General features: G+C 43.4%; 1 protein-coding gene across 2 annotated transcripts; it reads right to left on the bottom strand.

The window, feature by feature from the left end:
• Nucleotides 1–5035: 5035 nt before the first annotated feature.
• On the bottom strand, nucleotides 5036–21186 carry LOC143842307 (centromere protein H-like). 2 transcript variants are annotated; one of them, XM_077347304.1, is made up of 11 exons: nucleotides 20960–21186; nucleotides 19453–19508; nucleotides 18899–18947; nucleotides 18040–18114; nucleotides 16749–16805; nucleotides 14725–14788; nucleotides 14519–14570; nucleotides 13934–14097; nucleotides 10411–10474; nucleotides 8489–8691; nucleotides 5036–5566 (listed from the first exon to the last, which is right to left on the bottom strand). In XM_077347304.1, the coding sequence occupies exons 1-11, from the start codon at nucleotides 21136–21138 to the stop codon at nucleotides 5549–5551; spliced, it is 981 nt and encodes a 326-aa protein (XP_077203419.1). In that variant the 5' UTR covers nucleotides 21139–21186; the 3' UTR covers nucleotides 5036–5548. The 2 variants fall into 2 exon arrangements, with proteins under 2 accessions (XP_077203419.1, XP_077203418.1); XM_077347303.1 differs by lacking the exons at nucleotides 5036–5566; nucleotides 8489–8691; nucleotides 10411–10474 and adding an exon at nucleotides 12801–13671.
• Nucleotides 21187–22435: the final 1249 nt, after the last annotated feature.

Here is a 22435-nt window from a genome sequence, read left to right as displayed (position 1 = left end):
GGCGGTCAGCATTAGTCATTAGACACATTCTAGAAATACAAGTAAACTGTAGTCAAAAGATTAGTCTGGGGCACCATAAAGACTAACTGTGGTGTGATTCAAGCTGGTAGCTGTGTTAGTCTTAAGTTGTGCAACCAAATTTGAGTCCGATGGCAATCTTTGTTAATCTTAAAGGTGCCAATGGACTCAAATTTGGTTGTCCTGTGTGATGTGAGCTGCTGTAAATTCTATTCTCAAAATAAATCTGATGAAATAGACATATTTATAAAAATATGTCATGGGAATTGTGTTGTCACTATGTGGCTAATTTTTAGTGAAGCATATATACACAGGTAGAATGAGTGGCATTCCGGAGTTGGTTGCAGTTTTCTCCAGTGAAATACTTCTGTTCCTTTAATTGTATGAAAACTTCAACACATATATTTATAAATTGTTTCTAGAGCAGTGGTCCCCAACCCGCGAGCCGTGGCCTGGTGCCGGGCCGCGAAGGCCTTGGCGCCGGGCCACGGCTCCTTCTTCCCTCCCCCCCCCAAGCGAGAAGCTCGCCAGGCCGCGAGCAAATCGGCCGCCAAAGCGGCCGATTAGCTCGCGGCCCGGCAAGCTTCTTGTTTCGGGAGGGGAGGGAAGAGAAGCTTGCCGAGCTGCAAGATAATCGGCCGCTTTAGCGGCTGATTTGCTGGCGGCCCGGAAGGGCCGGGAGGGGGAGCCGTGGCCGCCAGCATGGCGGCGGCACAAATGCGCGTGTGTGGACTGCTGCGCACGTGCGTTTGCGCCCCTGCCGGGCGCAAACGCCTGTGTGCGCACGTTTGCGCTGGGGCTGCCACGCATGCGCGGGGCCCCGGGCCACCCTCTCCCCAAACTCCAGAGCGGCGGTCCGCAGCGCGCAAAAGCTTGCGGACCACTGTTCTAGAGCACAGGACTAATAGGTATCTTGGTCAAGGTTTCATAGCAATTGTGCCCCGTCATATTTCCCTGTTAAGAAATCTTTTTGCAGTGTCCATTCTAATAGGACAAGGATACGAGGATGTCCAGAGTCCAGTCCATTGACTTTCAAGCAATCAGTAATAGTTCTACTAATAATCTCCTATGTGACAATTTATGTGTAAAACTGAGGCCTTGCACTCCACTTGATGTTCTTTGATTCTCCCCTACAGTAGCAAGACATCAGACTGTGCAGATACCTAATAGGATACGGTAAACGTACCAGTTGCTAGGATAGGGCGCTACAGCTTTGAATTAAGACCGGGATAAGAAATAGATTAGACAACCTTTTGCTGCTATATTATGCTAGTAGTTTTGAGTACATTGTGCTTATAGTACCCTTGTTCAACCTTGAAAGCCTCTTTATCTCAGAAATCATTTCCATTGTCGCTAGCAAAGATGTAAGCGTCTGAAAAATATGGGAAATGTTGCCACAGAGCTGGCAATGGGAGCATTCATACCAGTCCATCAAGCAATTCCTTTCACAAGGTGACAATTCTTTCACAAAACTTAAAACATAAATTTATTGCATAATGGTTAGAACCATGTGGGGGCTATACTTTAAAAAAAATTATTTTTATAAGGTTGGTTATTGAGACCGCTATTGAGACCGTCTTGCAATGGATTACAATCAAGTCTTAAAACCCCATAGAGCTATAATTTAAAAACTTTTAAACCCAACAATTAGTAAAATATACCCGGCGGCAGAATCTTTCATGATGTTCTTCAATCTTCGGACTTTCATAATGTTCTTCGTTTTACACTTACATTTTTTACACAAAAGTTGCATATATGGAAACATAACAAAAGCAAAGCAGCAGCTCATGATTCAGTGGCTTGAGAAGTCAAAGTCAACATTCAGAATGATCCTCACTCAGACCGTTTATGCGCTGGGAACTTCACTGCCCCAGATCCCATGCAGGAGCACAAATCGGGGGCAGATGAGGTGCATCAGGCCAAATGCCCCCCCATGTTGGGTGCAGGAAGAAGTGGGGCAACCTGCCACGACTAAAGCTCCAGCCTGCAGCCCAGCATGAGACCTCCAGTGCATAAACTGTCTCAGTGATAACGATTAGACACATTCATTCTGGTCTTGCCTAATAATGACAGTCATTACAAATGCAAATGAGATATCTTTCAGTTATACAATCTGTTGATGCTCTTTGCAATTGAATTCCTTCCTAGGCAACATGCAAGTCAGGAGGAGTCTTGTTTTAAACCCTGATCTGCCAATCTAGTCTGGGTGTAGCAGTTGGAGCACCTCCTCCGGCTGAATAGCCCATTTCTCCGCCCAAAGAAAACATTCCATCCTTTGCAGATATAGATCACTATACTGTATACTGAAACAACTGCACGTATTTTATGCATCAGAGATCACAAAGCATTTCTGAGCCCATAAAATACTACCAATGTTAACTGGTTAGCATTTTTCTGAAAAGGACAGTGTGCTGTTTGCAAAAGAAATGCTTCAGCACCTTTGCAATACCAGCCAGTTAGCATCAAATACAGAGAGGCAGATTTGAGTAATCCTTGCATATTTTGGGAAATCAAAAATGTGAAATCTGGCAGAACAACATCTTTCCATCTCTGACCAAGGGACATTTTAAGATATATTGCTTCATGAGCTGGCTTCTGTTTGGCTCATTATAAACAAGTCCTATCAACTCTTATTCCTTGCCACAGAAACCATTTAATTTAATTACTGTGTAGCACACCCAAACATTTGACTATTGCTCTGCTGATTTTTATTTATATTTATATATGATATGATGTTGCCCATCTTGAAATAATTTGCCCTAGTTAGTTCTGCATTACTGGACAAAAGAAAAAAAAAGAAAAAAAGAAGACGGGGGAGGGTTGACAGCCTCTCAGGCAGACGATTTCCCTAAGTTTATAGTGCAACAGTGTGCCAGGGTGGGGGAGCAGAAGAGAAGAGATTGGGAGCTCAGCTAAACAATTAAAAGCCAATTTAAACCATCTGACAAAGTCTTTGGTTTGGATGGTGCGATTCATCAATGGAAGGCAAATATGGTTTCAGATCATCCCTTGCTTTTCTCTCCCATCCTGCAGCTTCTTCTGACCCTGGAAAAAACAATTCCTGGGATTGTAGGACCTGTGCAGAATAATATAGATCAGTGGACTGCAATGAGATGGGGAAAGTGGGCAAAACTGCCCTTTTGCATCAGTAGAGTTGCACTGCTCTCTTCTCCCTCCTCACTGCAGGTATTATTACATGTGGGTCCCACGGCACTGAGAATTCCTTGTAATGGAAGAACTGCTGAGGGAAGAGAAAGCAGGGAAGACTCACAATCTATGTGTGAGCTCTGGATACTTTAAAGCCCTGATATGCTTTAAATATAATTAAACCCCACACGGTTAGTTTAGTTTCTAGCTTCTTAAGACTTTATTCAAAGAATGCTACTGTAAATAGGCTGCAACACAAATTTATGGACTGCCCAGATACTAACTCTGACATATTTTATTTTTATTTATTTTATTTCTTTATATTCTCTATACTGTTGTCCCGTGGCAGTTTACACATAAAACCAATAAAAATACAACATAAAAGCCCATAAACCCCTTGATTATACAAAACTAAAATAACACCAAAAGAAAGATGACGGCATAATTTATACAACCCAGAAACTGTTCCAGCCAGATCAGCGTGGATGTTCCTATAATCCTGACCATCTGGGCCAAGTCATACATATGGAGAGGGATCCACAGATATCATTTCTGGACACTGCCCTGGCCTCAACCAAATGCCTGGTGGAAAAGCTCTGTCTTGCAGGCCCTGCTGAACCTGTCGAGCTCCGTCAGGACCCTTAGCACTTCTAGGAGCTCATTCCACCAGGTTGGGGCCAGGACCAAAATGTCCTGGGGGCCCTGGACTACCAGCAAATTTATACCCACAGAACAAAGAGCTCTGCGGGGGAAATAAATATAAACAGTCTCTCAGGTAAGTGGACCCAGGCCGCATACAGCCTTGAAGGTCAAAACCAAAACCTTGAACTTGATCCAGAAGCAGACAGGTAAGCAATGCAGCTGCCGCAGTACTGGCTAGATATGGGTCCTCCAAGGTCTCTTAGTGAGGACCCTCGCAGCTGCACTTTGTACCAGCTGCAATTTCTGAGTCAAAGACAAGGGTAGACCTGCGTACAGCAAATTACATAAACATAATCTAGAAGTGACCATTGCATGGATGACAGTGGCCAAATGTTCGGGAGGCAGGTAGGGTGTTAGTAGCCGTGCTTGGTGAAGATGGAAAAACGCCGTTTGGGCTACTTTTGTGATCTGAGCCTCCATCAAAAGGGAGGCATCAAAGATCACTCCCAAGTTCTTGGCAACTGGTGCAGCTGTCAACTGCACTGCATCCAGGCATGAGAAATGCGCTTCCTGGTCCTGCCCCCTTCTAGCCAGCCACAGGACCTCTGTCTTGGAAGGGCTGAGTTTCAGACAGCTCTGCCTGAGCCATCCAGCCACTGCTTCCAAACAACTGGCAAATGTATCCTGGGAGGGGGGTCGTCTGGCCATCCATCAGGAGATAGAGCTGGGTGTCATCCACATATTGGTGACAACCCAGGTCAAAACCCCTAACAAGCTGGGTAAGAGGGTGCATATAAAGCCCAAAGCCCAACCCACTGAGGCCAGAGTGAGCCCCACGTGAAATAGTTTTGTAAGTGACCCCTGTTTTGCCTACATACAACATGAGCACACCTGTCCACACGAGGCACCATGAAGAAGCACTGAAGGAAATGGGAGATTTGTGCTCACCTATATTCCCAGCCTGCCTTCCTGTTATATACCATGCTGGCTACTCAAAAATCAAAGCACAAGTGATCTCTAGAGCACAGAAAAAGGAGGTGGGTGGGACAGGGATACAAGAAGTTCACACAAATTCTCACAGCACATCCTTGCTTTGTGTGCAAACTCATAGGCAAGGGAAAAAAATAAGGTGTTGTGCCATTTACAAGGCAACTCATATTCAACTGGATTCCAAGTATTCCAAGTATTTGTTTTGCCCAGAACAGCAGACTGAAGAATCTATAATAAATGTGTTCATAACAAATTTTAATATGTCCAATAAAACCACTAACATTCCCAAGGTCTGTCTTAATGTCTTCCCCAATTGGGGGGAAGAACCCCCCAAAACCAAATCACCTGAAAAGCAGAGGTAAAACCTTACTTTTTACAGCCAAATAGGCACTACAATATATGTATATAAAACTGGCAGTATGCTGAGATGCAAAAGAAATTTTGCCATAAGAGATCCTGGAATCTTCCTTATGGCCTCAATGTGATTAAAAATTATATTAATGGGTGTATTAATAAAATAAATTTTAATAGTGTGGTGGTAATAAAGTGGAAATATACTCAGCCAGAATTGTCTTCTTATTTGGAATATATACACTGTTTCAGGCATTTACACCTTTTCATTCCCCATAAAAAGGCCTTTAACAAAGCTATTTGTCTACAGACATTTATAACATCCAAAGAATTATGAAGGCCTTTATTGTGAACAGAATAATTGGTTGTTCGGTAGCAGCTAATAGTCTGGTCTTCTGTGTTATTCTGGACCTCCACGCTGTAAAAGAAAATAATATATATTAATCTTTTAATCAGTATATATTCCTGTGTTTTTAATGATAATTTGGGCTTTCTTTGCACTTGTTAATCCACTGATGTAGTGCTTAAGCGCAAGGGAAATACAGAACCACACAAAAACATGTGTCACCATTTGTATCTTCTTATGGAAGGCTTTCCTCCATCTGTTGTTTATGGTCTTGGTAGATTTAGGGTAGCCTGTCTGTTCATTTGATTCCCTAGAGCAGTGGTACTTATTCCAGAGATCCCAGAAATTCACATTCACCATCAACCAAACAAGCCACATGACTCCTATATGGCCTTTGCATGGAGCTCAAAGTTATTCAACAGGTTGACTGAACCGAGACTATTATCCTAGGGTCACAGCCTGAGAAAAGACTCACTGGAGAAGACAATAATGCTATGAAAAGTCCAAGTCAGTAGGAAAAGAGGAAGCCATGGCCTTCAGCTTACAAGGAAGCCATGGCCTTCAGCTTACAAGATCTAACAAAAGCTGCTAGTATGTTTTGAGGTCATTAATTTACAGCATTGACATAAGTCAGAAGCAATTTGATTGCATATAACACACAAAGGTAGACATCGGGGCACTTCAATGTGCACTTCAGAAGAGCTGAAGAGCTGGGGTTTTTTATTCCACTTGTTACTACCCCAAAGAGTCTCCAAGTGATTTACAATGTCCTCCCCTTCCTCTCCCTGCAGCAGACGTCTTGTAGGTGAGGCTGAGGAGGCTCGGAGAGAACTGTGATGGGCCCAAGGTCACCCAGATGGCTGCATGTGGAAGAGTTTGGAATCAAATTCGGTTCTCCAAATTAGAGGCCACTGCTCTTAACCACTACACCAGGGTGGTTCAGAAGCTGTCATTATTTTCCCTTGCATGCCAGCTTAGCGCAAAGAACTCGGCCACAGTTCAGTGGCACAAAGCTCACTGCCTGGATTTTGCATTTCATTCCTAAAGGTAGAGCAAAACAGCACAGCCCTCCATCTACCTGCATCCCAGTCTCTTCTGTCAGTGGAAAGGCTCCTGAAATGCAGACTATGGACTGCTTATAAACATTAGCATTGCAAACAGCCACATGAACCTGCACAATCTCTACGTGTAAGGCATCCCTTAAATGCACAGGAGGTACTGGCAGACACAATGTGAGCATTCTTAGTTAGGCATGATAGAGACTGCAATCCTCAGAAAATACTCCCAGGAGTTAGGCCTACTATGTAAAATGGGAGTTCCTTCCAAGCATATCTATTGAAGATTTGTGCCTGAAGAACTGTGTTCAAGACTGTCTGAGAACATACTCTCTAGTTTCTGGCCAAGAATGTTCCATGCTAAGCCACAATCCAGTACAGAATTAAGAATATCTTTATCCCTTGTGTTGAATTGTAGGTTGTGTTTTGGATTTGTAAGGATTAGCTGCTACCTTTTCATAAAAAGGAGAAAGCTTTCTGTATATGCTGAGGGAGGATCGACATGCACAACATACCAGTAAGTTAAGGCTTTGTGTCAGATTTGTTGTTATTGAAGGATTATTTGGCTCTGTAGTAAGCCTCAGTATACCTGCACATTAATGATGCTAGCCTATTTTCTCACTCCCACCTCATGAATAACAGATAACACAGAGAGAGGAAGAGACAGACAGACAGAAAACAGCAGGGAGAGTAGACAGAAGACTGGTTTGGTGGTTTTCCTCAGGCCACAGCTGAAGGAGCATGCTTAGCAACTGTCTGCTGCTTGCCTGGTTGGGCACTTTGAGGATTACAGCTAAGCAAGAGAGGTGAGTCCTAAGAACAAATCAGAAAGGGGAAAGAAAAGAATGAAGATGAGAGCACTCACTGAAACAGAAAAAATGGTGCTGGTGAATGCCAAAGTCCAGTTCAGTCAGTTGCAACAATTTGGAAGACAGCTCCATTAGCCTGAGGCTATAAGCCCATCTAGCAACAAGAAGCACTGCTGCGAAGGGAGCATGTGCAGCAGGCACAGGCAAATCCCTCTATTGAGTGTGCACTGAAAGTAGAGCCAAGAAAAGCTGGGCCAAGATGAAGCATTATCGGAAACCATCTTTGCCATCTGCTATAACTGCAAGTCTGCAAGCATTGCCTTGACTCGCCTGCCATCAACTTAAGTGGGCTTCCTCTTCTGTCCTATCCCTTCCTCTCTCCATCTCACAGTTTCAGAAGAGTCGCTGATGACAGGACAGAAATACACATTCAAAATCAATAACAGAAATACAATGTGTTCATGCCCACCACAAGTCAATCGTATTAATTTTCTTTAACCTGTACCAGATTGCAGTCTTTTGGGGAGGAGGTTGCTACTTTTCCATGGCTTGCTACTTTTCCATAGGACAGTGATACGCACTCCACAGCTCGCAAGCTGCAATATGGTTCTATCTCCTCCTTTTTAGCTTAGCAACCACAAAACATAATTTAAAACAATAACCTAAAAATATTATTGCACTTAATTTGCAGCCACCTCTAGAATGTTCTAATAATTACATTGATTTACCACTGAAGAGGGGAGTAAGATTCCTTTAGCCAATGGTAGAGGAGCACATTTACTGGATTAGAATTCTATATTGTCTAGCTGTGTATCTTCCATTAATACCGCCTTGTGAATAATTAGCTACATAATTCTGAGTATGCACCCTCAACCAATAAATAGCATACAGACAGACACCCTGCCAACTTGGGGACTGTGAAGAAATTTTCATTGCATGCAGAAGTTTTTACAAGCAGTCACAACCAGACACAGTATTCACAGGATTACCCTTTAATTTAGAGACAGTTATATAAAATTTAGAGACAGTTATATAAAAAATGGCTAGTAATTTATGGTGTAGAGGAGTCACATCAAAGTTTTTAAGAGATTATAAATACCAAAGGAAGCAACAAAGTTCCTGGAACTTACTTGGATGTATTCCATCTCTTCAGCTGACATAGGTTTCCTCCTGTATTTCATAGGAAATGTTCGTAATAGTTCTGAAGTGTCTGGTGTGCCTTGTGCTCTACTAATAGATGAAATATTTTGATAGGACAGCGGCTGACTTCCTAGGGACCTTTGTGAGGCTGAAGGATGGAGCGGCGGCACCCTTGACTCCGAAGATTCCTGCACTGAAAGACCAACAAAAGAGACCCTTAACCATCTGCATTAGTACAAATATTACAGACATCCCAGATTATGCCATTGTTCATTATCGAGCATGATTAAAAAGCAGACATCAAGAAATAAAACATTGACCAAGATATTGAGATGATCCTTGAAAAAACTGAGGTCCTAAGTTCCAAAAACGTTGGAAAGATATCCAGCATGATCACTGAAACACAGTATGGATTTTCTGAAAACAATGACAACTCTAGAGAGTAGGATGAAGTGTTGGAAGTATTTTAAGAGGGTTCAGGAAAGAGCTTTAAAAAAAAACCATACAATGTGAGAAAGGGCCCAAGGTTGCAAATTCCATGCTATGTCTAGACTTAAGAAGAGACACTGGCAATAAATGTTATTAGATTTCCACCTCTGAATGTTCGAAATAGAAGGCTTTGGCAGAAATCTTCAAAGGATAAAAAGCCAAATGGTTATTGCAATTTATTTTAAGAGCAACACTATATGAATTCATGTTCTGATTGCCAGCTTTACTCACAGTATGGTAAACATATACTGCACTTCTATTTTTGTCTGTCCAGAATTGGCTGAACCTTGGATGTGCTGCAAACAACATTTTCACTTTTCCAGCATGCTTGGAATGGCACCTCAACAGCAAACATTAGTTCAAAATTATTTCAATTCTAAACCAGAAAGTTTTCAATCAGGCTTTTAACTCAAAGTCGATATTTCCCAGGTTTTTGCAACCTACTTATAAGCTGAGGGCTCCTTTACCAGTACCATTTTAGACTGCTAAATATTATGTGTCATTTTAATGCTATAGCTGTTTTTATGGTTTGTTAATTTCAATGAATTTGTCATATTTATACTTTGTGAGCCACCTCGAGCAGGTCTCTGGAAAGGCAACAAATAAATTTTCTAAATACAGTTAAATAGTATTTATTTACTGAAAATGTTTATATGCCCCATTCTTCTTCTGATGGCTTCAGGACCAAAGGTAGGTACTGACATATACAAATAAACATGTGTTAAAATGCCTAATACAAGCATGCCAGAACTCCCAAATATAAACTTCAAGCTGCCCCATAAGGTCTCTTAAATACCTCTGTTTTACAGTTTTGCTGTAAGTGTAGGTGCCTGCCTCACCTCTTCCAGGAAACTGTTCCACAGCAGCAGGTCAGCAATAAAAGTTCCCCAAGACATAATGGAGTATATTCTCGAGAGAGGGGGGGATTGCTAGGAGACTATTGTTGGAAGGAACACAGCTACCACAAAGGTCCATATCACAAGATACAGTTCATTAGGGCTTAAATAAGATCCACAAACAAAAAGGTAGCCAGTGAAGAGACTCTGACCTGATATAATTTAGTCCTAATGGAAAGTCAGGTAGCAAATGGGCTGTTTTATATTTTGTGCCAGCCGAAGTTTTCAAATGGTGTTCAAGGGAAGCTTTATGTACAGTGTGTGGCAGTAATCTAGGTTAGCCTAGTATGGATCAGAAGCAGTGAACAGAACTGTCAATAAATGCAGACATCTTACCAGTCAGCATCACATTTGTTTTGCCTGGATTTGGTTTCAGTTGATCCCATCACTGGCTGAACACTCAGGTGGCAGGTCCTGGTGATTCAGTCAAAGTAAGCATAGCATGCCAAGGACCTCCCATATCAAAACTCCACTGGTACTCAAAAAAAGCTATCTAGTACAAGTATTTTGGCATAAGAGATACTTACTTATAGGTTTGGGAATATTGGTTCTGTCTGGAAACTTAATCAAGGGCGTGTGTGGCTTTACTACCTAAAGAAGAAACAAACAGGTAAAAGGAAATCTATGATACTATGAAATGGAAGATACATGAGGAAGGCAAGTTAGGAATACAAGTAGGAGACAGAATGTTTCTTAACAAAGACGAAATCCAGCAAGTCCTGATGTTTTGCTTCTTTTTCTTTCCATGTGTATTGCAAGACAGATCTACATAGCTCCAGTGGGAATGCAAGACTTACATTATGCCTACAAGTCACCATTTCTGCAAAACTAACTTACAAAAGGCATATCTTTCAACTTGATCATTAAGTTCAAAATGTATTCCTAAATTATCTCCAGAGGGGAAAAAAACACATCAATCCATCTCCTAAGGATGCCTAGCAATAAATCCAGTGGTAGTGCCAGACTCATTCTTGTACTCTTTGAGGACAGAGATGAGCTGCATGGGTGGCCAGTGAGCAGTAAAGCACAGGCTCCAAAGGTTACACTGAATCATTAACACACATTTTCCCAAGGATCTTTTCCTTTTTCTCCTTTCAGCATGGTTTGTTTCAGGGAGGCAACTTGCTTTCGGACTACTGGGCAGTGATTACATCACACCCTCTTCCACCAAGGAATTTATCAGAATATATTTTCCATCCTGGCCAGAGGAGGAGAAGGAATAGGAAGGACCTAGCAATCCTCCCTCCCTTCCCCCAGTCGAACCCCTTCCCCATAAAGTTTCCGGTTATGGCCCCAGGTGCACCCTGCACAAAAACAGCCACATAGGCAGGACAAGTGCAAGTAAAGCACCTAAAGCTGCTGAAAATGGTGAACACCTGTGAAATGACAAGGGGAAACACAGCCGCATCCCCGACTTGGGCAGCCTTGCAGTCAGGGCTGGCTTATCCATGTAGCACTAGCTACGGCCCCCACACTTCCAGGGGACCCCGCGTGGTGCCTTCTCCCCCCCCCCCACGGATTAGGATCATAGCCTCTAGTCTCCCTCTTTGAGGACACTCGGAGTGACACCCCTTCCCACTGAGGAACAATCGTATTTTGCTGGGCCCCAGGAATCCTTCAACTGGCTCTGGAGCCAGAGGACCCGCGAATCCTTCAACCGCTCCTGCTTCCAGATAGTGAACCCCCCTCCCCTCCCCATGGCAAGGGTGGGAGGCTGGCTGTCAAAACAGGGCTCTGCGACCCCGTGAGACGCTCCTGAGGATCCGCCAGGGGTCAAGAGCCTCTTCGGGGAGAGGCCCCAGCCCCCCTGGCCCCCTCCGCCCCCAGGGCTCCACCCGCTGGCCCCGGCCCGGCGCACAACCCCGCGGCGCCCCTGCCCCCAGCTCGAGAGGCGCCTTGCCTGAGCGACCTGAACGACCCGAGTGGCGGCCGCCATCTTGCTGCCCATGGTGACCCGCGCTCCCGGCCGGGGAAGGCGCGCAGGCGGGCTGGGCCTGGCTGGAGCGAGAGAGCGGCGGGGACCTCCCCAAGCCCCGCCCCCAGAGCGTGAATATCTGGCCGAGGGCGGGGCCCGAGGAAGAAGCAGCCAGCTGGGTCCTCCCCCACAGCTCCTCTGGGCTGCAGGGCGCGCGAGGCGGCGTCTCAATAGCCGGAGCATCGCAGGCATGGATTTGACAGGTGGAGGTGGATCAAGGAAGCGGGTTTGACACTGGAACCCAACACTTGACCCGCACATAAGTGGCGGTGTACACTAACCTTCAGCACCACATACAAACCTCTGTACACCCGTTTTACTAGAGTTCACAATGCAGGAAGTAGCAACTTTTTTGCAGATTTATAGTGATGTACCCCAGTAGCAGCTGATATAGAAAGGCCACCCCCACGAAGACAGGTTCATGTTTGTTTTTGTACCAGGGGTGGGAAATAGTTGGAGATTTGGAACCAAGGGACCTCACCAGCCAGATCCAAGGTGGCTAATTTCTCCAACTGACATCGTGGTCTGGAGAGCAATGGTAATACCAGGAGTACTCCAGGAGCCATGAGGTTAGCAATTCTCTCCACCACTTAGGAAACCCCAGTGAATGCTTTAAAGAAGAAATCTACCCCTCTACCAGCTCCCAACATTAAACTGCCACAACTGAGTTAAAGGTAAATGTATCCCCTGTGCAAGCACCGAGTCATGTCTGACCCTTGGGGTGATGCCCTCTAGCGTTTTCATGGCAGACTCAATGCTGGGTGGTTTGCCAGTGCCTTCCCCAGTCATTACCATTTACACCCCAGCAAGCTGGGAAGGATGGAAGGCTGAGTCAACCTTAAGCCAGCTGCTGGGATTGAACTCCCAGCCTCATGGACAGAGCTTTCAGACTGCATGTCTGCTGCCTCACCACTCTGCGCCACAAGAGGCTCTACAACTGAGTTACTTCCTTCTATATTTTAATTTCATTAGAGCATACCTTGAAAATAGCAAATGTATTAAGTATTTCATATAAATCACCGCACCATCATTAAAAAGCTGATCCCTGCTGTAAATTCATTTTCTTCATCTACACATATATACAAAATAATAATCCATAACCATAAGAGAAATCTAACAGAGTAAGTAAGCATACTGTTGTACTAGACATCTCTGGCTGCCCAGAGTTTTGAAATTAAAACCCAATATTACTGAAGCTGGATTTCTACAGCTACTAAAGTTAGATTTTAAATGCAATTGCTAAACTGCTTCATAGGCTGTTAGTTTGAAATATGTTTTACATAAAATATGTTCATGAATAACGATGGATAGTGGATGGAATAACGATGGATAGTGAAGTCCACCACCAGAACTTGTCACTGTGTAATTCAGCCTTTCTGGCAAGAAGTGAAGATAAAACCCAGCTAGAGTATTGTTCTGACTTGGTCCCAATAAAGAGACAGTAGCTTTCTTCCCAGCAATTAAAAAAGCAGGAGAGATGAAAGAGGCTAGAATCACAATACTCTTAACTCTGCATGGACAATTACAAATATTTACACAAACTAGAGATCATAAATCTAGCCAGCTAAAACTAAAGTACACATTTCAGCAGTAATTTCTTTTTGGAGTCCTGAAGCATACATCAGTACAAAGTATCCTTATGGGAATGTCTTTTACAACAGTTAGTCAGATTGCCAATACAGAAAATATACAAAAATGCAGTATTGGTAGTGCTGTTTCTTCAGAGTCCAGCCAAGTTCTTCTCCAGCTGCAAAACAATTGCCTTCAAATCTGGATCTGCTGCCCAATTGACTTCACTTCCAATAATGAGATTCTGAAACAGATCACAGTTAACACAATAGTTGAAGGAGGTTTGTAGCACCCTATAAGGACTCATGCTCTCTAAAAATAAACACAACTACTACACTTTGCTTTAAAAGAACTTATTTCAGTTGATTTCTGTTTCAGAAGGACACATCCACTGTTAGGATGTTGCTGTCACATGTGACTTTGGCACAAAGTTTATATACTTTCAGCAAGATGAGCTAATATAGATGTAACCCCACAAACCTGTCATTTTTTATGAATTATTTTACCTGAAAAATATTTTGAATCAGTGTAGTCATCTTAATTTCTTGTTGCAGATTTTTACGAGCCTTCGTTAACACTTCTCCTACTTCCATATTTTCCAATTCCTCTTTTTGTTTTCTCTTTGTTTCATGTATTTGTGCCAGTTTGCATTCTCCTGCTCTCTTTAGTGCTGTTCATTTAAAAGAAAAAGAAGAGTTGGTTCTTATATGCTGCTTTTCTCTACCCGAAGGTGTCTCAAAGCGGCTTACAGTTGCCTTCCCTTTCCTCTTCCCTCAACAGACACCCTGTGGGGTGGGTGAGGCTGAGAGAGCCCCAATATCATTGCTCAGTTAGAACAGTTTTACCAGTGCCGTGGCAAGCCCAAAGTCACCCAACTGGCTGCACGTGGGGGAGTGCAGAAATGAACCCGGTTTGCCAGATTAGAAGTCCGCACTCCTAACTACTACACCAAGCTGGCTTTCCTTGGTGTAAGGAAAATAAGGCAATAAGCTTTGCTAATTCTCAAACATACTAGCCCTTTACTCTTGTTGTTGACCCTCAGCCTTGATTCAAACCATTAACTGTAATTTCCTTTCCTTTAAAGAACTTACCTAGTCTGCTCTGTTTAACTTCATTCAGTTTTTCTTCCAACTCACGAGAGTTCTGCATTAAAAAAGTATAAAACTGCATATTGTTAGAGGACAGTAAAGTTGCAAAACCTATTAGAAATATATAAAGCAATGCTCTTACTACAACTGTTTTTAATATGCTTTTACAAGCAATGAGCCTTCAACATTTTAATATGAAGCCTACATACCTGCTGGGACTTAAGTATTGCAGTACTCAACAACATGATGCGCTTCATGGTATCCCAGATCAACCTAATTAAGAGCATACACAAACATGAATATGATTTCATAAGTGTTAAGGCCAAGCTAGGCAGACCTTAAACAAAGCCTCGCAGCCACTTTGAAGAAAAAAAAAATTGGGTTATTAGAATGGAAAATCCGTATTGGGACGGAAGGGGTATTTTACTCATACAGTCTTCCATCCATCATCTACTCCCCCCCCCTCTCATAAGGTTACAATGCATGTATTACTAGCAACACACATTTGAAATCCCAGTTTGGGGGAGAGAGCAGGAGCTGCAGCATAAATTCGTGGTAAGGGAACTTAAGCAGTCCCTTTTCCCACAGCACTATTTGTTTGACCAAAGTCACCCATCAGGAGCTGCTTTTCCTTTTAATAAAAGAAAAAAGGCTTCATGGTTTTCTTAAATGAGTCTGCATGTAGCATGAAATTTGTTTCCTATATGACTTCAAGTGGTGCTCACATTCTTTAAAGCAGCTTCAGTCTCTTTTAAAACTGTTCATTAAAGAAGACTTTAAAGATATGCTGTCATCAAAAGTAATGAATGCTAATGTTGGAATATTATTTTTCCAATGCCCTTCAAGAAATCTATGAGCCTTGTTTTTTATTAATAAACATGTGCGTTGCCCCTGATAAACATAAGGGAGCCAGCAACACTAAATAACAAGCAGTAACAGAACAACCATAGATGCAGTATTCACTGTCTGGCTTTATGGTTGCCCATGTGGGAAGGTTATATGGGGAGAATGGGGAGGCCAGCCAAACCCTTCTTTTGCCCAAATTCCCACTTCATAAGGGAGGGAAAAAAGCTACTCCCAACTTATTTCCCAGGACCATAGGGGTGGGGGAATCACTTCCATTAAGGTAGTCCCAAGAAGAGTTGGTTCTTACATGCCACATGCCACTTTTCTCTACCCGAAAGTCTCAAAGCGGCTTACCGTCGCCTTCCCTTTTCTCTTCCCACAACAGACACCCTGTAGTTGAGGCTGAGAGAGCCCTGATATCACTACTCAGTCAGAACAGCTTTATCAGCGCCATGGCAAGCCCAAGGTCACCCAGCTGGCTGCATGTGGGGGAGTTCAGAATCAAATCCGGCTCACCAGATTAGAAGTCCACACTCCTAACCACTACACCAAACTGGCAAAACAGCTGAAGGATTTTTTTAAGTGGAAAGAAATGTGGCCAAAGAGCTCAGAGCATCCCCCTGCCTCCTTATGCTGTCCTTAACATTACCTCAGCCACATTTTGATAGAATTTGGTTGCTGCTGGATTTTATAATGCAGGGGTCCAATACCATTACATCTAGTCTGAGATCAAGTTTAGCAAACAAAAAACATCCTTTGGTTTTAATATTATTTCAGACAGTAGGACCTCACTATAAAAGTCTTTGCAACTGATCAAAACAGGACGTTCTGTAGCCTACTTACACATACGGCGTATTTCAACCCATGATCCACCTTCCTACTGATCAGGTTCTAGACAGCAGCATAACCCAAGTGTAAAATAGTTCTGGACCTCACAAACCAGGTTCTCTAGATCAGGGGTTCAACCTGTGGTCCTCCAGATGTTCATGGACTACAATTCCCATGGGCCCCTGCCAGCATTTGCTGGCAGGGGCTCATGGGAATTGTAGTCCATGAACATCTGGAGGACCACAGGTTGACTACTCCTGCTCTAAATGTACAATAAGTAATATACATCACTGGCTACAGTTGCAGCCCTTATAGCAACATGTGAACAGACGGGTAACATCCGGTAAATACTTAGGGCACTGACAGTAGTTATATTTTTAGAATTTTAATTTTTGTTTTAAGCACTAGAAAAATCCATCTATATTCTCATTATCTAGCTGGCTAATCATGTCTTTGCATGTCCACACTGAAGCGTAGTCATAGATAGGCAAGACTTTATGATGGCATATCTAAATCAGGTGATTTAAGAAGTCCCTGTATTTTTTTCAGATTTCCTTACTTGGACTCAGCATCGTTATCCCTTAGTTTGGTTCTGAGGGCATCAGTTACTTGGATCCTGTGAAGAACAGAGAAATTAAAAGAATATATAAATACTCTATTTATGCATTTATAGAACAAATTGCAACTGCATACCGAGTATTTGCTTGTTTCCTCATCTATACGTTTCTATACACAAATGATGCACCACAGTCCAACACTTGGGAGTTGTAACTAGCTACAGGGATAGATCGTAGCATCTTTCTTCATCAGCACCTGTGTGCAAGATACCTTTCATCAACACAGGACATCCTGTTATTTCTTCAATGTAGCCCCTCAGTTTGTCACGCAGCATATTTATCCATATGAGAATTGCACATTATTATTATTATTATTATTATTTCGATTTATTCCTGCCACTCCCAAATGGCTCCTGGCGGGTTACAGTGTCTTAAAAACCCATTAAAACTCCCATTAAAAGACTTTAAAATGTCACAGCATGGTGGCACAATAATAAGATCCCCTTCCTAAAAAAAAGGGGGGGGGGTAGAAGGAGGCCAACGATGTTCAAGAAGAAGCCCGGGGGAGAGCAGTCGATGTACCACAGCAGCCCCAGCCTCAACCATAGACCTGGCGGAAGAGCTCCGTCTTGCAGGCCCTGCGGAACGTTGAAAGGGCCCACAGGGCCCGCAGCTCTCCCGGGAGCTCATTCCACCAGGTGGGACTGAAAAGACCCTGGCCCTGGTCGAGGCTAGGCGTGCTTCCCTAGGGCTGGGAACGACCAGAAGATTCTCACTCGCAGAGCGCAGAGCCCTGCAGGGGGCATTTTATGGTATATTACCATAAAGCACTTTCCTCATAAATGGTCCTTCCTTACCCAAAACAGGGCTGAAAAATCATGACAAATCGATCATCTTTTACTTGTAAAATATCATAATTATACCCTGAAACAAATACAGTGCCTTTGTCAAGTACTGGAAGTGAAGCCAAAATACAAGCAAAAGTTTTCTCATAACTCAAAATTTTAACTGTCTTGGTCCTTGAAAAACCAACAATGGATTGTATTCTACCATTTAATTCCACAGGTACCTCCAGCACAAGCTACCTTCTACTAACATAAGATAAATAATAGATGACAAACTCAAATCAAGCTTTAGGAGATTTAGGCACTGCTTATAACACAGACATCGATGGGCATTCAAGCCCATGGAATGCTTGCTAAATTACAACTTGGATGATAGATATTTCCTTCTATAATAATCTTCCTGTCACGCACCATACTCTGATGTGCCCAACAACAAACAAATCCTTACCTCTGTAATGCCAGTGTTTTGTTTTGGTATGAAACCTTCACTTCTTCCAATTCTCTTTCCAAATCTGCAATGGAGCTAAAAACAAAATGGATGACCAATTAACAAATGATGCCCATAACATCTGAAACATACCACTCATAGAAGGTGCTTTTTCTTCTACAGAATTCTTATAAAAGCCACAACAACAAATGTTTTCCCTAATGTTTCTGTGATTTGATATCTACTCTACTGCAGTGTTCAGAAATACATGTGCCAAGACTTGTAGAAGTGAAAAAATAACATTGTCATAAATAGATTCAGAAATTCATATATCTTGCACTGTGAACGGTACCAACAGCATAACTGTATATATTTTTTAAAGTTTTGAATATGAGAATGTGCAGGAAGATATGTCCAAAAAGATACCTGCTTCTTTCTAGCCCCAACTCCATGGAAATAATCTTGACACTGCATGGATAATATGGGTGTGTTTGTGTATGTTATATCCTATGTTATTGAGACTTTAATCTGCATAGCTTCAGAAATGTCACTATCATGTATCTTCCACCATATCCTAATATATCAAGCTAAGAATATATGAAACTTCCAGCTATATGGTCAAATCACAATTAATTCTGTAAAGACAAATTACCTTCTTTGAACATGTCTCTGGGGAGGTGGCATATAAAATTCCCTACAGAAACTGGAATGCATGAAATTCTGAACTGAAATGCTTCTTGCGCTTTTTCCTCCTCAGGTGCTTGCAAGACTGTGCTCTTAAATGTAAGTCGGACTAACTGTTCACTTTATGAGTTTGCATAAGAGAAAATAAAGTCAGATCCAAGTGGAACAAGTTCCAACAACTTAGTAAAGAATATACCTTTCAACTATTTTTTCATCTATAACTTGATCTGGAATACTTTCTTCACCTGTCAGACAAAAATGGTATATTAAAGACAATGAAAAAAAATGGCCACCGTCCCCTCACCATTACACAGACAACAATGTTGGTCAGTAGCCTCTATTTTGATGTTTTCAGTAAAAACAAACAAAAACTTTATAAACAAGCACCTTTTCCTCTTGTGGCGCAGAGTGGTAAGCCAGCAGACATGCAGTCTGAAACGTCTGCCCATGAGGCTGGGAGGTTGATCCCAGCAGCCGGCTCAAGGTTGACTCAGCCTTCCATCCTTCCGAGGTTGGTAAAATGAATACCCACCTTGCTGGGGGGTAAACGGTAATGACTGGGGAAGGCACTGGGAAACCACCCCGTATTGAGTCTGCCATGAAAACGCTAGAGGGCGTCACCCCAAGGGTCAGACATGACTTGGAGCTCGCACAGAGCATACCTTTACCTTTTCCACATGCAATTTTTTTTTACTTCAGACACTGAATATATAAGAAAGTTTGTATTAGTTACATTTTACACAGACTTACTTGCATTAATTATGGTATTGTATTCAGTAAGATGCTGTTTTATTTGTTCCCTTATTCTGCAGTAGAAAAATAAGAAGAAAATCAAACAAGAACAAAATAAAATATAGCAGTTTATAACAGTATGTTGTTCCTATATATGTTAACTGCAATAATTCTTGATATTAGGCCTGTGATCAGTTGCGCATATTAAAGTAGGCATTAGAAAACTATGCTTCAACTACATCCAAAACCTCAACTTCATTGAGGCTTATTTTAAAAGAATAAAAACATAATGATGTTCTGTCACTCTTTGTAAACAAGAAAAGTTTGTAATTTAAAGTTTTGCCTACAGGAAGAGTTCCCACTTACCTTTGGGTGGGGTCAACCACCTTTCTAAAACAAATTCATTATTTTTCTTGCATCAATAGGAGATGGAAATCTGCCACAGCACCCTGCATATTCTCCTATTCCACTGGAGTTTGCTCAAGTGTTTATCTCCTAAGTCTCTGCTTGCACTGTCTGCCTATATGCTTCCACCTGAAATTCCAGATCAGGCTTAAGGTATTGGTAATTACTTTCAAGGCCATACACAGTCTGGGCTCAGTGTACCTGAAGGACCACCTCTCTGCCTACACTCCTCAAAGATCTCTGTGCTTCGCCACCTCTAACCAGTGATCCCTGGCCCCAAGAAACTCCGCTTGACCTCAACCAGGGGCAGAGCCTTTTCTGTCCCACCCCACCTGTTGAACAAGCTCCCAGAGGAGATCAAGGCCCTAATGGAACTAAAACAGTTGCACAGGGCCTGCAAAGGGGAACTTCTCCACCAGGCATTTGGTTGAGGCTGACCAAAACTGTACAAAACCTACTGGGCCCCAAACTTTCCTCTCTTGAACCCATTCAACAGATCTGACCAGCCATGGGCCTGTTAGATTGTTCACTGTTATAATGTTATTCTCTGTTTATTGTTATTACTATTGTTATCTTTTTTAGTATAATCAGTCAGTTTCATGTATTTTTGTTACATTTTATGTGAACCATCCTGAGCCTTAGGGAAGGGTGGTACAGAAATGTAATAAAATAAAGAAAGGTAGGAGTTTACACAGGAAGGCTCTACTGGCTGTCTCCCCCCTCAACAGATCCTGTTCTTTTAATGATAATCTCTTTACAACATGTAATTACAGAGATGACAGCAGTATTTTGCACTGCTCCGCCTCCAGACGTTTATATGCCTGCACTCCTGGAGCCAAGAGGTATGTATTTACTTAGTTTCTCCTCCTTCTCCTTTCTCCCCAGTGGAGACGTCCACCTCGCCAGCCACACACTCTCCGCCTCACCTACCCCAAACCTGGAGGCGGTGCGGGCCGCGCTGAGCCTCCAGTGGGAAGAAAGCAAACCAACCAAGAGATCCACCGCCGGCCCCCCGCGATGGGCGGTCGGAGGGCTCCTAGATTTGCCTGCCTGCCTGCCTGCCGCCGGCTTGCCTTCTCCGGGTCCCCTGGCCCTTTGGCTGCCGAGAAAAGGAACCGACCGAAGGAGCGTGACCAGGTCCGGACTCGCCGCGTCCTCGCCCACAGCTCTGCGCGCCGACGCCTCTTCGGAGGGAGAACCGCTGAAGGCCGCGCCCGCCGCTTCCTCCCCCGAGCAGGAGGCCGCGGCTTCCTCCGGCAAGCAGGCGGCCGCGTCCCCCGCTCCTCCCAGTAGCTCCATCCCGACCGCGGCCGCCCGTCCCCGCAGCCTTTTCGAAAGGCCCGCCGCATGACGTCATCGACACCCGCCGCCCTGTCAGGAGCCTCTCGCCAAGGCCTGGGGGGCGGAACCAATAGCGTTGGCCAATAGCGTTACAGCCTTACGCTGCCGAGAGCCAATGGGACAGCCAGGGAACGCGGCCGCCAGGTGCGGGGATGGGAAGGCTTCTCACCGATGGGCGGGCGGGCTGGCAGACAAGCCAGCCCCCCGCAGGACGAGGTGTGGAGCCGTGTTGGTCTTAAAGGTGCCGCTGGTAGCTGAACAAGGTTTGAGTCCAGTGGCACCTTTAAGACCGACAAAGTTTTATTCAAGGCGTGAGCCTCCGTGTGCAAGCACACCTCCTAGAGAGTAAATTGGCAGCAAATTAGTCATCAGCACAATCAGCAAATAGGCAGCTTCATGAAGTACAAATAACCCTTGCTAGAATTGGGTTTGGTTGTGATCACAAAAACATATAAGGGGAATAAAAGCGTTAAGGTTAGTAATCAGTGGGAGACACTTTACCAGTTTTGAACAGAAGGAATCAAAGGAGACCTATTGCCAGCCCTATCCATCTCCATACACTCTCTAAAGGGTGTGGTGAAGGAGGAGAAAGGATTTTAGGTTGCTTCACTCCTTAGTGTCATATGACTAATGCCTAGGGAGGCAATGAAAAGAAGACCCAACTTGAGAGAAAGATGGGCTCCGCAAAGGAACCAGCGATGGCCCTCTGTTTGCAAGACCTGAGCAAGGCTGCTAAGAACAGGACATTAATTCATAGGGCACAATGCACAAGAGTAGCGACAATGAATGGGTCTTGGGACCCAGTTAGTTCCTCCTGAATGAATATAGGGTAGCATTCACTGAGATTCAGAACGGCTACTGGAATCTGCCATTTGGAGACAAATCCTGTAAGTAGAGACTCACCCACGATTTTATACTTTCCCATGAGCAATAGGAAATTCTCCAGGCATTTTGAAGCCCAAGAGAAGCCATGGTGAATCAGGCCAGTGGCCCATCTACTCCAACACTGGTCACAGTGGCCAAGACCCAGGTGTTATCCAGTGGTCCACCAGCAGGGCCAGAACATCAGAAGCCCTCCCATGCACCTAGAATTTAGTAAGTTATTTGAATATGAAATAGTTTATATTTCCAAAAACAACAATTAAAAGTGGCTTGAAATTTTTTTCAGACAAAAAGGAAATACTTCTTTGTTCAATGATTTAAAGATGGAATTCTGTCAGAGGATGTAGTGATAAGAACAGCTTTAAAAAGGATT

Source organism: Paroedura picta, chromosome 7, assembly GCF_049243985.1.
Source record: "Paroedura picta isolate Pp20150507F chromosome 7, Ppicta_v3.0, whole genome shotgun sequence".
NCBI classification, from domain to species: Eukaryota; Metazoa; Chordata; class Lepidosauria; order Squamata; family Gekkonidae; genus Paroedura; species Paroedura picta.
This window is presented reverse-complemented; position numbering and strand designations above follow the sequence as displayed.